Consider the following 12,763-nt stretch of genomic DNA (forward strand, 5'->3'; position numbering starts at 1 on the left):
GCTTATTTCTTGCTAACATAATTTCACAAAGCCCCTGACTCTGTGACATGCAGCTCTCTGGAAAGGTGCTTTGAGGACAAAACAGGATAGAGCACATGGTCTCCTACACCTCTTGCCTGAGTCACTATATTCTTTAAAAGATAAATAACACTAGTCCTTGCCTTTTCCCACTCACAAGATAACATCTGGCAGGGTTAGTGATGACGCTGTTGTAATCTATAAGCAGATGTGCTCTTACACACAAGCCTTGATGTGATTTTGCTTCAGTATAACTTCTGAGCAAGTTTGATATCATTTTGCATGTATTAAGTTCCCACCACCTGTATATAAGCAACAGACTGAAATGCTGTGCCAGAGCAATCAGACAGAACCGCTCTAAATGGCTGCTCAGGTTGTAACCTTCTGGCCTGTAGACTTTAGTAAGACTTCTGAATAAAATTAACTATAATTCCTTAGCAGCTTGATTGTTTTCTTTAGTCAATAATACAGAACAGACCATATGAGTATTTTCATATCTCCTGCCAAGTGATTCACTAGAATTTTTAAATGTCTGTGTCTTGACCTTTGAGTTGAGCTAGAGAACACGTTGAGTCATCTTCTGCTTGCTCTTTGCTATCAGTAGTTAATAAGGTTTGGTTCTGTGTCCCCACCCAAATCTCACCTTGAATTATAATAATCCCCACATGTCATGGGAGGGACTTGGTGGGAGGTAATTAAATCATGGGGGTGAGTTTTTCCCATGCTATCCTCATGATAGTGAATAAGTCCCATGAGATCTGATGGTTTTATAAAGGGGAGTTTCTGTGCACACACTCTCTTGCTTGCCGCCATGTAAGACATGCCTTTGCTCCTACTCCACCTTCTGCCATGATTGTGAGGCCTCCCCAGTCATGTAGAACTGTGAGTCCATTAAACCTCTTTTCCTTTATAAATTGCCCAGTCTCAGGTATGTCTTTATTAGCAGTGAGAGAATGGACTACTACAGTAATAATTGGGGGGTTTGTCAACCAAACCTCTACGAGGAAATTATGTACTGGGGAAAGGAGTATCTATTCTTAAAAATGTGATTTAGTTTTCCTCTTCAAAGATTAGTTTCTGATTAACTACATGAATTTGGTAAACATCAGAATACCTCCCAAACTTTCCTGTGTGTGCTCTGGGTGGCTCTTTCACAATCCGGGCGTTCCGTTCTCTTTGCCATATTTCCATCATAATTTCCAATCTCTTATAAAGATTTGGCTGCAGTGTTCATTTTGTGGCATTACTTTACCAGTTTTCTATGAGCTCGTTGCTTTTCTGTTATATATGTTTTCTCATTTTTACTACTTTTTCTGTGGGTGTTTTAGGTATATTGGTTTTTAACTTCATAGAGAAGAGATTGTAAATCTAATCTGATCATGGATCTTTCCACATTTGAAGAGATTCCTTATATATTTGCACTGAATAACACAGGCTTTGTGTGTGTTTTTTGGTCCAGCTTTTTAATTTTCTCATAGATTTTAATTTCTACTTTAAATCCAATTCTTTATTTTTCAGCAAATTAAGGCAAGAATTCAATTGCTTACACCTTACCGTTATTGAAATTAGCTGTGTTTCTTTTATCTAATGTTTCTGCATAGTCATTAGTTACTGAATTATATCGGGCAAGACCAAGAAATGCAGCATAGATAACTTTGCATTTTAGAATTTATGATCTATGGAAGACAGATACCAAAACTACTTTGCCTTGCCTTGCCTTGCCTTGCCTTGCCTTGCCTTGCCCTGCCCTGCCCTGCCCTGCCCTGCCCTGCCCTGCCTTTCTCTTTCTCACTTTCTCTCTTTCTTTCCTTCTTTCCCTTCCTCCCTCCCTCCCTCCCTCCCTCCTTCTTTTTTTTGAGAGACAGAGTCTCACTCTGTTGTCCAGGCTGGAGTGCAGTGGTGTGATCATGGCTCACTGCAGCCTCAAACTCCTGGGCTCAAGTGATCCTCCCACCTGAGCATTCCTGGTAGCAGGAACTACAGGTGTGTTCCACCATGCTCGACTAATTTAAAATAATTTTATTTTGAAGGAGGCAAGTTCTCGCTATGTTGCCCACGCCGGTCTCAAACTCCTGGCTTCAAGCAATCCTCCCATCATGGCCTCCCAAGCTGCTAGGATTACAGGTGTGAGCCACCATACCTGGCTACACTTCTTCATAATCTCGTTATAGAAGGAGATATTCCTATATTTTGATGAAGGGACTAACAGAAGGTTAGTGGGTCACCTTAGCAAGCCTGTTTAGGAATTCAAGTTAATTCTTCTGGTGAAATTAATGTGGGAAATTGGGCACCTGGTCCCCAGCTGGCAATCTCGTAGAGCTGCTCTTTCTGGGGTTCTTTCCTTTAAGAGTGCTCTCGATACAGACCTTTGTGCAAAGGGCCAAATTCCAACTTATTAATTTGCAACAATAATATTGAGGATCAAGCAGACAATATATTTTAGTTCATTATCAGCAAATTCTGCCAGAATTATAGGCGGTACCATTCACTGAGTCCTCAATCTGTGTTGGATATTTATGCAAATAACAACATGCAGAGTAAATGTATTTTTCCCCAGCTTCTTGACGTTTACTTGACAAATAAAAACTGTACAAATTTAGGGTGTACAGTGTGATGTTTTGGAAAACAAGTTAACTGTGCAATGACTACCACTACTAAGCTAATAAGCATATTCATTACCTCACCCAGTCATCGTCTTGTATGGGTGTGGCAAAAACACGTAAGTTCAACTCCTTAGCACATTTCAAGTATATGACTTACAGTGATTAACAGCAGGCACCACGCCGTCCATCGAATCTTCAGGATGTATTCATCTGGTGTAAGTAAATCCTCTAACGTCAAGTCCGGTCTTGTCATCTCTTTTTCATCTGGAGTCAGTAAATCCTCTAAAGGCAAGTCAGGTCTTGTCATCTCTCTTTGTCCAAGTTCATGAAAGAGCTCCCTTCTCACTCAGACCACCAGGAGTGTGGTGGCAACAATCTGATGGAAATTCCTCCTCTACAGGAACAAACCCAAGAACAGATTAGATCAGGGCCAGCAGGATGTGGCCCTAGGCCACGTCCTGCTCACCACCGGTTTTGTAAATAAACGTCATTGGAATAGGCACCCGTGTTGATAGAGGCTTTGCCCATTCTTGGCTTTGCAGCGTCAGAGTTGCATCCTTAGGACAGAGAACTGTGGCCTGCAGAGCCTAAAGTGTTTGTTTACTGTGTGGTCTCCTGAATAAAAACTTCGCCAACCACTGAATTAGATATTTTCTCCTGGGGTGTTACTGGGAAAAAGAGCCATAGATTAAACATAAATTGTATGCTTTTCCTAAAAAATACATTTCTGGGTTTTTAGTTTCTTTTTAATTTATTGTTTTACTTTTTTTTTTTTTTTAATAAGTAAGTGGATATGTTAGAGGCGTGTGAAACAGAGCAACTCTATCTTAAATGGGAGCTGGGTGAAATGAGGCTACCGGGTTGCATTCCCAGATGGTGAAGGCATTCAAAGTCACAGGACGAGATAGGAGATCAGGACAAAACACAGGTCACAAAGACCTTGCTGATAAAACAGGTTGCAGTAAAGGAGCTGGCCAAAACCCACCAAACCAAAATGGCCACAAGACTGACCTCTGGTCGTCCTCACTGCTGCACTCCCAGCAGTACCATGACAGTTTACAAATGGTCAGGATGTCAGAAAATTCCTCTTTATGGTCCAAAAAGGGGAGGCATGAATAATCTACCCCTTGTTTAGCATATAATCAAGAAATAACCATGAAAATGGGCAACCAGCAGCCCTCGGGGCTGGTCTGTCTGTGGAGTAGCCATTCTTTTATTCCTTTATTTTCTTAATAAATTTGCTTTCACTTTGCACTGTGGGCTCACCCTGGATTCTTTCTTCTGTGAGATCCAAGAACCCTCTCTTGGGGTCTGGATCAGGACTCCTGTCCGGCAACATATTTCTCTGTCCAACAACAGATATGAACCATCTGCTATTAAATGCCATTTTTAGAGATAGTATGGAATGCGACAACTTCGTCTAGCGCTTCCTAAATGTTGCTGTAAAGGCTGATGAAGAAATGTTAGGCCAGACATGGTAGCTCACACTTATGATCCTGGCATTTTGGGAGGCTGAGGCAGGAAGACTGCTTGAACTCAGGAGTTTGAAACAAGCCTGCACAACATAGGGAGATCCTGTCTCTACAAAAAAATAAAAAAATTAGCTGGGAGTGGTGGTTCAGGCTTGTAGTCCCAGCTACTCTAAGGTGGGAAGATTGCTTGAGCCTGAGAGGTCCAGGCTGCAGTGAGCTGTGATTGCACCATTGCATTTCAACCTGGCTGACAAAGCAAGACCCTGCCTCAAAAAAAAAAATTAATAATAAATAAATAAATAAATAAATGCTTTAGGCTTGGCACAGTGGCTCATACCTCTAATCCCAACACTTTGAGAAGCCAAGGCAGGAGAATCGCTTGAACCCAGGAGTCTGAGACCAGCCTGGGCAATATAGAGACACCCTGTCTCTATACAAAGTTTTTAAAAAATTAGCCAGATCTGGTGGTGTGCACCTGTGGTCCCAGGTACTCACAGGGGCTGAGATAAGAGAACTTCTTCAGCCTGGTAGGTCCAGGCTGCAGTGAGCCATAACTGCTACTGCAATCCAGCCTGGGTAACAGAGCAAGACCTCATCTCTAAAAAAAAAATAAATAAAGTTTTAATAGGTAGGTATGAAAAATAATACATGCTGTAATGAAATACGTGGGTGAAAAATTAGGCATATCTCTATCTTGGTGCTCAAAATCAGTTCACTAAGGGCTCTGCAAACCTCACTGTCTGGAAGCATATTTACCATGGTTTAACTCACGCTTTCTCAAACATGTTTGTCTAATGTCCAGAGAATAGTAATTTTTAGGTAGTTTTATAGGTATAAGAGCCACTTCTTAAGTGTTTCTTCTTTCTGAAAAATCACAAACTATCTGAAGAGCTTATGCAAAAGTCTCTCAATCTCAACTCACTGCAACCTCCACCTCCTGGGTTCAAGTGATTCTCCTGCCTCAGCCTCCTGAGTAGCTGGGATTACAGGCTCATGCCACCACGCCTGGCTAATTTTTGTATTTTTAGTAGAGATGAGGTTTCCCCATATTGGCCAGGCTAGTCTTGAACTCCTGACCTTAAGTGATCCGCCCGTCTCGGCCTCCCAAAGTGCTGGGATTATAGGAGTGTGGAGGAAAAGTGAATGTGTTCGAAGGTAGGGGAAGATTCTAGAAGACTGTGGGGGAAATAAATGGAAATTGAGGCAAGCCGGCCACACCCCTGCTCTGAGGGTACCACCACCATGGCAGGAGCACAGGTGGCGGAGACCAGCACGGGCCTGCAGAAACACGACGCTGAGCTGCTGTGTTTCCTCCTCGGTCCACGTGTGTCCCTTCTGTGGGGAAAAACAAAGATGCCCTGAGTCCAGAGGTCCAGCAGCAGCCCTGGCACAAGGTCCAGGCCCTGCCCCATTTCCCATGCCTCAGCCCAGTCTTCTGAATTCCAGCAACCTCAGATAAACCCAGATGATGTTTCCTGCCAGGGAACCCAGGACATAGATTTATGTCCATGAAAACAAGGACAAAATATTGATTTCAACCCTGCACTTGTAGATGAAGATGCAGATGGACTACAAACTGAACTTTCCTGAGTCTCAGTTTCTTCCTAAGGAAAATGAAGAGAACAGCCTTACCTGGTTTTATGGCCCATCCCTCGTCCCCTTTGAAGGGGTCCTCTGCTTGGTGTCATGCCTGCTGTCCTAGTCTTCACATTTTAAATAATTTCACCTCTGAAAAGGTGCTTCATGGTGGCGTCAGTTGGGACAGTGGAGCGCACAGGTGGGCAGGAGAGAGAAGCTCATCGCCAGCTCAGTCTGCCATGAAAAGATGGCACACACTGGGTGGCTTCTACAACAGACATTTGTTTCCCACAGTCCTAGAGGCTGCAAGACCACGATCAAGGTGTTGGGAGATCCGGTGCCTGATGAGGGCTCTGGGTCACAGAGAGTATCATCTGCCTGTGTCCTCACATGACAGACAGACAGACAGACAGACAGAGAGAGAGAGAGATCTCCAGTGTCTTTTAATTTTTTTGAGATAGACTCTTGCTCTGTCAGACAGGCTGCAGTGCAGTGGTATGATCTCGGTTCACTGCTACCTCTGCCTCCCAGGTCCAAACGATTCTCCTGCCTCAGCTGGGATTACAGGTGAGCACCACCATGCCCAGCTAATTTTTGTATTTTCAGTAGAGACGGGGTTTCACCACGTTGGTCAGGCTGGTCTCGAACTCCTGACCTCAGGTGATCCACCCGCCTTGGCGTCCCAAAGTACTGAAAATACAGGTGTGAGCCACCGAACCTGTACAGTGTCTCTCTTTATGAGGACACTAATCCTATGAAATCAATACCACACCTTAGTGATCACATGTAACCCTAATTACTTCCTTGGAAGACTCATCTTCAAATACAGATACACTGGGGGCTGGGGGCTGGGGGCTGGGGCTTCGACATGTGAATCTAGGGAGGACACACACTTCGGTGTGTAGCAAGCCTAATGCCGGGCGTCCACCCTTCCAGTTTGCTGTGGATGTGTAGTGTGTGTTACTCTACACAGCCCTGAGCCCTGGTTGCTGGGGCCCGGGATGCCTGGCAGTTCAGCCAGACTGAAGGTGTGCACCAGGTAAGTGGTGACCTCTATGGCTGAATAAAGCAGGACTTGCTGCAAATTCAGAAAGAAGGCGATGGTGTTGCAGGACACACCAGAGACCTAGGAACTCTATCAGGTCCTTACGTCTCCATTGGCCAACCACACGCCCTGGAAATGACAAAGGGAGAGGGCTGGACAACCCTGGGTGCATTTTCCTTTCAGCCTGTCCCTCTGCATCAGCAACCTGGGGTAAAGAGTGTTGCTGGGATGTGCATGTATCAGAAGTGGAAAAAAACAGTGGTTTTAGCTTTGTAGTGTTTCCACACAGGGAGACAGGAACCACAGAACATGAATTAGCTCCCAATTTGCATAGGAGTAAAATTGTCTGATACATTCACTGAAAACTGGCATCGAACAATAAAAGATGAACCCTCAAATCCATACTGATAATCTGGAAGTTTGGTTTTCATTTCCTTTGAACGACACTAAACAGCAAATTAAAATAGCATTTCAGGTTGAGAGCGAGATCTCAGAAGAAAGAAAAAAGCTTGATATTTCAGTATCTTTAATAGCACTTTTACCCTGCTACTTGAACAAAGGGCCCAGTGTTGCTGTTTTTACTGGGCTTGGAAATTAGGCATCCGGCCGTGCAGAGGCTGCAGTGAAATAAATGAGGTGAAGCCGCCAGAAACTCACACGAGCACTGGATGCATGTGGTGGAGGTGAGGATGGTGAAGGAGATGAGGATTCTGCAAACCAGCCTATAGAACACAGACCCAAAGCTCTTTCTTTTACTTTTCATTTATAAGCTTTCTTAGAGTTCATAATATTCTCAGGAATAAGCTGCTCATGCATTCCCTCGTTTACATTCAAAGACAGTCTCTTGGGTCATTTCTGCAGGTAGCTAACTTTATTAAGAAATCAAGATTCTTCTGACATTAATTAGCGGAAGAAAACTTTAGTTTGGGCAGAACTGTCTTATCAAGCACATATATCACCAGAGGACCGTCAGACATTGAGTTTACATAGAGGAGAGGTTGTCTGCCAATCCCAAGTCACATTAAAGACTTTGTGTACGATACGACATGCAAATGCAAATTGACTCTGGAAGGAGAAGGAATTTGAACCAAGTGAAGAGATTATTAAAAAGCGTAGGAACTGTCAACACTTTGGTATATTCTCTGTCTTCCTCCAAGCTGCAAGATGCTTTATTTTTTCACCAGGAAGTTTCATTTTACATTTGTCTTTGCATCATTTAATTCTTCCTTTCTAGCAAATTGCAACAGTTTCAGGAGCCCCCATTAATTAAACTTTCATCAAGAGCAATAACAACAACAAAAGCAGGGGTCTAGTGCATGCCAGCCTTTGCATTAGGTGTTAGAAGCCTGGCTGTCATCCCAGAAGACACCTTACACCTTCAACATGCTTGACGTACCCCCGAGTCTGATGTAAGGGAACCTTAGTGCTAGTGTTACAGTGGCAGCAAAACAGCCATGTTTGGTTTTGGAGAATGATTTTTTAATAAGTGAATAAAAATAGGAGGAGACATTGCAGAACGTTTTTTTATGGGGAGAGGGCAGAAGAAGACGTTTTGGGAGGCATTAATTTACCTCCCGCTTTGTTGAACATTAACAGGCTGTCTCTAGGACGCTCTGTTCTCCGAAATGAAGCTGAGAAAGACAGCAGGGGGTATCACCCACCTGTTACAGCTGCCTCAGTTCTTCCATGATTCCCTTTTGCATGCTTGCAGCTTGAAAGTATTTTTGCATTTAATTATCCCCTGAGATAACAAAGAAAAACCATTTCTATAGGATGGAGTTTCTTTCTTTCTTTTGTTTTGTTTCTTTTCTTTTTCTTTCTTTCTTTCTTTTTTTTTTTTTTAAATGTTCCAAGCATGAATTTCAGCTTCTCTGGTCAGCCTGCTCTTATGCAACTTCTCAGGTTATTCCGTGAGCTACTCTTTAGGGTACTGAGCTTCTCTGCATTCTTATTACTGGACTATTTTTGAACTGAGATCTTATTTTCAGGACGAGAAGCTGCATTGCCAAGGAAACAGTGTGCTGTGAAGAGTCCTCAGGGGCGGCACAAGGAAACCCTTCTTGTTCGTACCTCCTGGTTTTAAGACACCCTCAGTGAGGGAACGGGCAGCCACATCACTTTGAACGTTCACTTTTGCTGGGGTACAAAGTTATTTATGTTTCTTCTCCTTCCTTTTTTTTGGTTTCTTTTTTGGAATTGCTGTTTTTCACAAGTGCAATGCATTACATTCAGTTCTCTTTTTTATTTGATCAATTTTCATGCTGATAACTTGGCTTGTGTTCAAGGACATGTGAACCTGGGTGATTTTTAAACAGCAAATTTAATCCTGACATTTTTCAGTGGAAAAGTGTGTGAGGATATGTGGGAGCTGAAGCATACATTTTCATCTCTGGGGGCCAAGTGCCATTTGGAGAGTGATTCTCTCCCTTCTTTAGAGGATGGTTTGAGTGATTTGAACACGAAGTGTTAATAATCCTGTGCCGTGAGTAAAAGTACACAGCGCTAGACAAGCGTCAACAGCCGGCCGGCAGGGGGAGGCCCACGGGGGAAGCACAAATCCCTCTGACAAAACAGCACCTCATCTACCATACAAATGCCTGAAATTTCACCATTAGATGTTTACTTGTTTCTCAGGAAGCCAATATTAAAAGGTGAACATGCCTCTGGCTTTGCTCTCCGTTGGAGTCTGGGTCTGCTGGGTTAAGCCTCAGGGGCTCTTCCTTTCCTTTGAAGCATCCCTGAGCCACAGATAATCTTTTCTACCGGTGCCTAAGCTACCAGCTGAGCTTCGGAGGTGGGCCTGCTTAGCGGCCTTATTGGGAACCTCTTGCTCAGTTCTTTTTTTCTTTTTCTTTTTTTTTTTTGAGATGGAGTCTCTTTCTGTCTCCAAGGCTGGAGTGCAGTGGAGCGATCTCGGCTCACTGCAATCTCTGCCTCCTGGGTTCAAGCGATTCTCCTGCCTCAGCCTCTTGAGTAGCTGGGACTGCAGGTACCTGCCACCACGCCCGGCTAATGTTTGTATTTTTTTTTTTGTGGTAGAGATGGGGTTTCCCCATGTTGGCCAGGTTGGTCTCCAACTTATGACCTCAGGTGATCCGCCTGCCTCGGCCTCCAAAGTGCTGGGATTACAGGCGTGAGCCACTGTGCCTGGCCCCTTGCTCAGCTCTGAGGTTTGGGGCAATACAACAGCCTCCCTGCTTCCCTCCTTGTCCCCATAATCCATCATCTACACCAGAGCCTGGGGAACAGACAAGCCCTAAAATATAAAAGCAACCACATCATCCCCCTGCTTGCAATCTTCCCATGGCCTCTGATTCCTGTGGGAAAACCTCTTCCCCTTACCACGTTCCCCTTACCGCGTTCCCCTTACCATGTGTAGTGCTCGCATCATCCCACTCAGCCCCGGGCTACTGGGGCCTTCTCCTGCCAGCCCTGCTCCCAGCAAAGGGCTTCACCTTTCCCCAGAGCTTAGCCTGGGTGGTTTACATGGCTTCTTAATTTTTCTCATGTTTCCAGTTTCAAAAAATATATATATATAGTTTTGTTGAGATGTTCATTGGATTCCTGACGAATTCATAAGTAGGGAGTTCTGAAATATTCACAAAGGTGAATTTCTTACACAAGGCTTAAGTCGGTCTTTCTAATTGTTCATTTCTGCTCTTGGGCACTTCTGGAGCATGCTAATGAGGGCAGAGTGATTTTGTTAATGTTGTTGCTATGTTTATTCTCAGGACTTTATATTTTGGGTTGCCTTTATAAATAGAGCCTTTTCTTCTAACTTATCTTTTAATTTATCATTATTTTTACATACGAAGCTTATAATGTAGCTATATTTTCTATATGTCTATTTTACCGAATTTTCAGTTGTTTCTCAACTGAGTTTTCCAGAAATAGAGTTATTTCTTGTGTCTTCTCTGCTTCCTCTTTTAAAAATGTCCCTATTTTTATTTTTTCTTCTATGTAATTGCACTGGCCGATTCCTCCGTGAAGAGGTTAGACGGGATGGTGATGGGAGACCACTCTTGCCTTTTTTCTGAATGTGTCAGGAGGACTCAGCCATCTCCTTCTAAGTCTGAGGCTGGTTTGGCCTGGCGGGTCCCTGGACACCTGCATTTGGAAGTTGCTGATGTGATGGCCTGCGAGCACACAGCAACTCTGAGAATGGAAGAGAGAGAGGGGTAGGGTCTGCTGGGTGCCAGGATGAGGGCCTTCCTGCCCTGGGAGACAAACAGCCACGGTGCCTGGGGAGCTTCTGTTCTTGCGGGAAGTGTGAGCAGTGGAGTAAGAAGCGGCCAGCTCTAGTTCATCTGAGCAGCTCGCATTTCAGGAGTGGTGTTCTGTGAACCGTTCTTAGTCAACTCACCTCCAACGAGCAACTCATCACTGACAAAGGAGGCTCCTCTTAGGAAGACTGAGGAAAGGGCAAGACCTACAGGCTGAGAGGACTTGTCTGTTCCTCTGCAGGAGAAGTCCAACCTCTACCACACCCTCAAGGCCAGCCGTCCAAATACCATGGCCTGGATGTCAAGGAGGTGCTTGGTACATTGGTGTCATCTAAGGTACTTTGTTCTTCAAAGACACAAAATACATGAAGCATTCTACTCAACTGCTGAAGTAGTTATGAATCTATACTACATATGAGCTATGCTCATTTCAAAAACCAAATTAACTGATTAATTCTCATAACTCTTTTTTTTTTTCTTTGAAGTAGGAGGTGACAGGAATAAAGCTCTTTGCCTGGTCTTGCTGTCAAAGATGACGGCACCCCTGGAAAGGTAACCCATGAGGAGGCTCACACATATTTTCCTGTGTAATTGCCTGTTTCATTTCAGTCACAAGATCTGCAGGAGAGGAGAGGGCGTCAGATGAGACGGCTTTGGAAGGGGTGCTGTGGCATCAATATAATGTATTATGCTCAACGCTTGAAATGGATCTGAAACATCTGTGTAAATCGTCCATCATAAATTATGTTAATATGTTGGTGAGTTTAAATATTTTAATGGTAGAGCAATAAATGGAGGCCGCTAGTTCTGCCAAGTGAAGGCAAGCAGTAGTGAGTGGTGAGCATGGAGCAATATTGAAAACAGCAGATCGGCCAGGCTTATGTCCGCATGAGAAACAGAAGCCGTGCGTGACACAGCACCGGCCGCGTTGTCACAGGTGCATTTCGTCTTGTGGAATTCACAGTTGATCATGAGGAGCCATCTAGCTTTGCAACCTAGAGTTTTAAAGGGAAAACCGATAAGGCAGATTCTTCCAACTTTATCATTATGCTGCTGATTAAATTCTCTGCCCTGGAAGCCCAGAGCTGTTTTATATTTACGATATATTTTGGGGAGGGAAACTCCATGGGCAGGTCCATTTGTCAGTGTTGTGCACCGTATGTGCTATCGATTCGCTTATGGGCTCCTTCCTTTCCAGCATTGCAATAAATCAAGCTCAGTGCACACACACACACAGAGGGAAAACCATCACAGGGACTTTCTTGGGTTTACTGTGTCCAAGTGGTAATGACATCATGACCTGGTAACTGCAAATATTCCTTCCATCGTGGTCTCCAATAAAGAAGCTTTTCAAAGGTTCAAAATTTTCCAGAATTTTGTCTCCTATAATCTGGTGTTGACAATGCACTAAAATTCCTTAATATTGCCTTCAGAAATTGGCATAGTGCCCAGGTCTATCCAGATAGATCTTAGGTTATAAAGGATTTGCTAGGAAGGAAAATTATTGGAGCTTTCAGTTCTTCTCCTTGAGGGAAACTCTGCTGACCTCGATTCTATGGGCGGGAAAGGTTTCCACAAAGCCACATTGATCAGCACAAAATAAAGGTGGCACCAGAGAGAAGTCCCCTTTCAATCTAGGTATGAGGAGAATTCACAACCAGGATTTCTAAGTGTGGATGTTGGTGTCCTCTCTTGGCCTGGATCCTGGGAATATTGGCTCCCAAGTTATGTGCTTGCCAAGGCTTTTGCCACAGCCCCAGCAGCCTTAGCATTTCTCCTTGCATTTGTATCTTTCAGAGTGTTACTAATTCACTTTTAGCTAGT

The 12,763-nt window shown here is 43.9% G+C and overlaps 1 protein-coding gene across 1 annotated transcript in view; it reads left to right on the plus strand.

Annotated features, from left to right (window-relative positions):
- The first annotated feature begins 5,335 nt into the window (after positions 1–5,335).
- Positions 5,336–12,763, plus strand: part of LOC107130599 (uncharacterized) — a 70,050-nt gene continuing 62,622 nt past the window's right edge. Inside the window, exons 1-3 of the mRNA XM_065519944.2 lie at positions 5,336–5,417; positions 8,705–8,782; positions 11,549–11,697. Of these exons, the coding sequence (XP_065376016.1) occupies positions 5,336–5,417; positions 8,705–8,782; positions 11,549–11,697 (309 nt within the window). The remainder of the gene's footprint in view (positions 5,418–8,704; positions 8,783–11,548; positions 11,698–12,763) is intronic.

The sequence above is a fragment of the Macaca fascicularis genome, chromosome 8, assembly GCF_037993035.2.
Source record: "Macaca fascicularis isolate 582-1 chromosome 8, T2T-MFA8v1.1".
Classification (NCBI taxonomy): domain Eukaryota; kingdom Metazoa; phylum Chordata; class Mammalia; order Primates; family Cercopithecidae; genus Macaca; species Macaca fascicularis.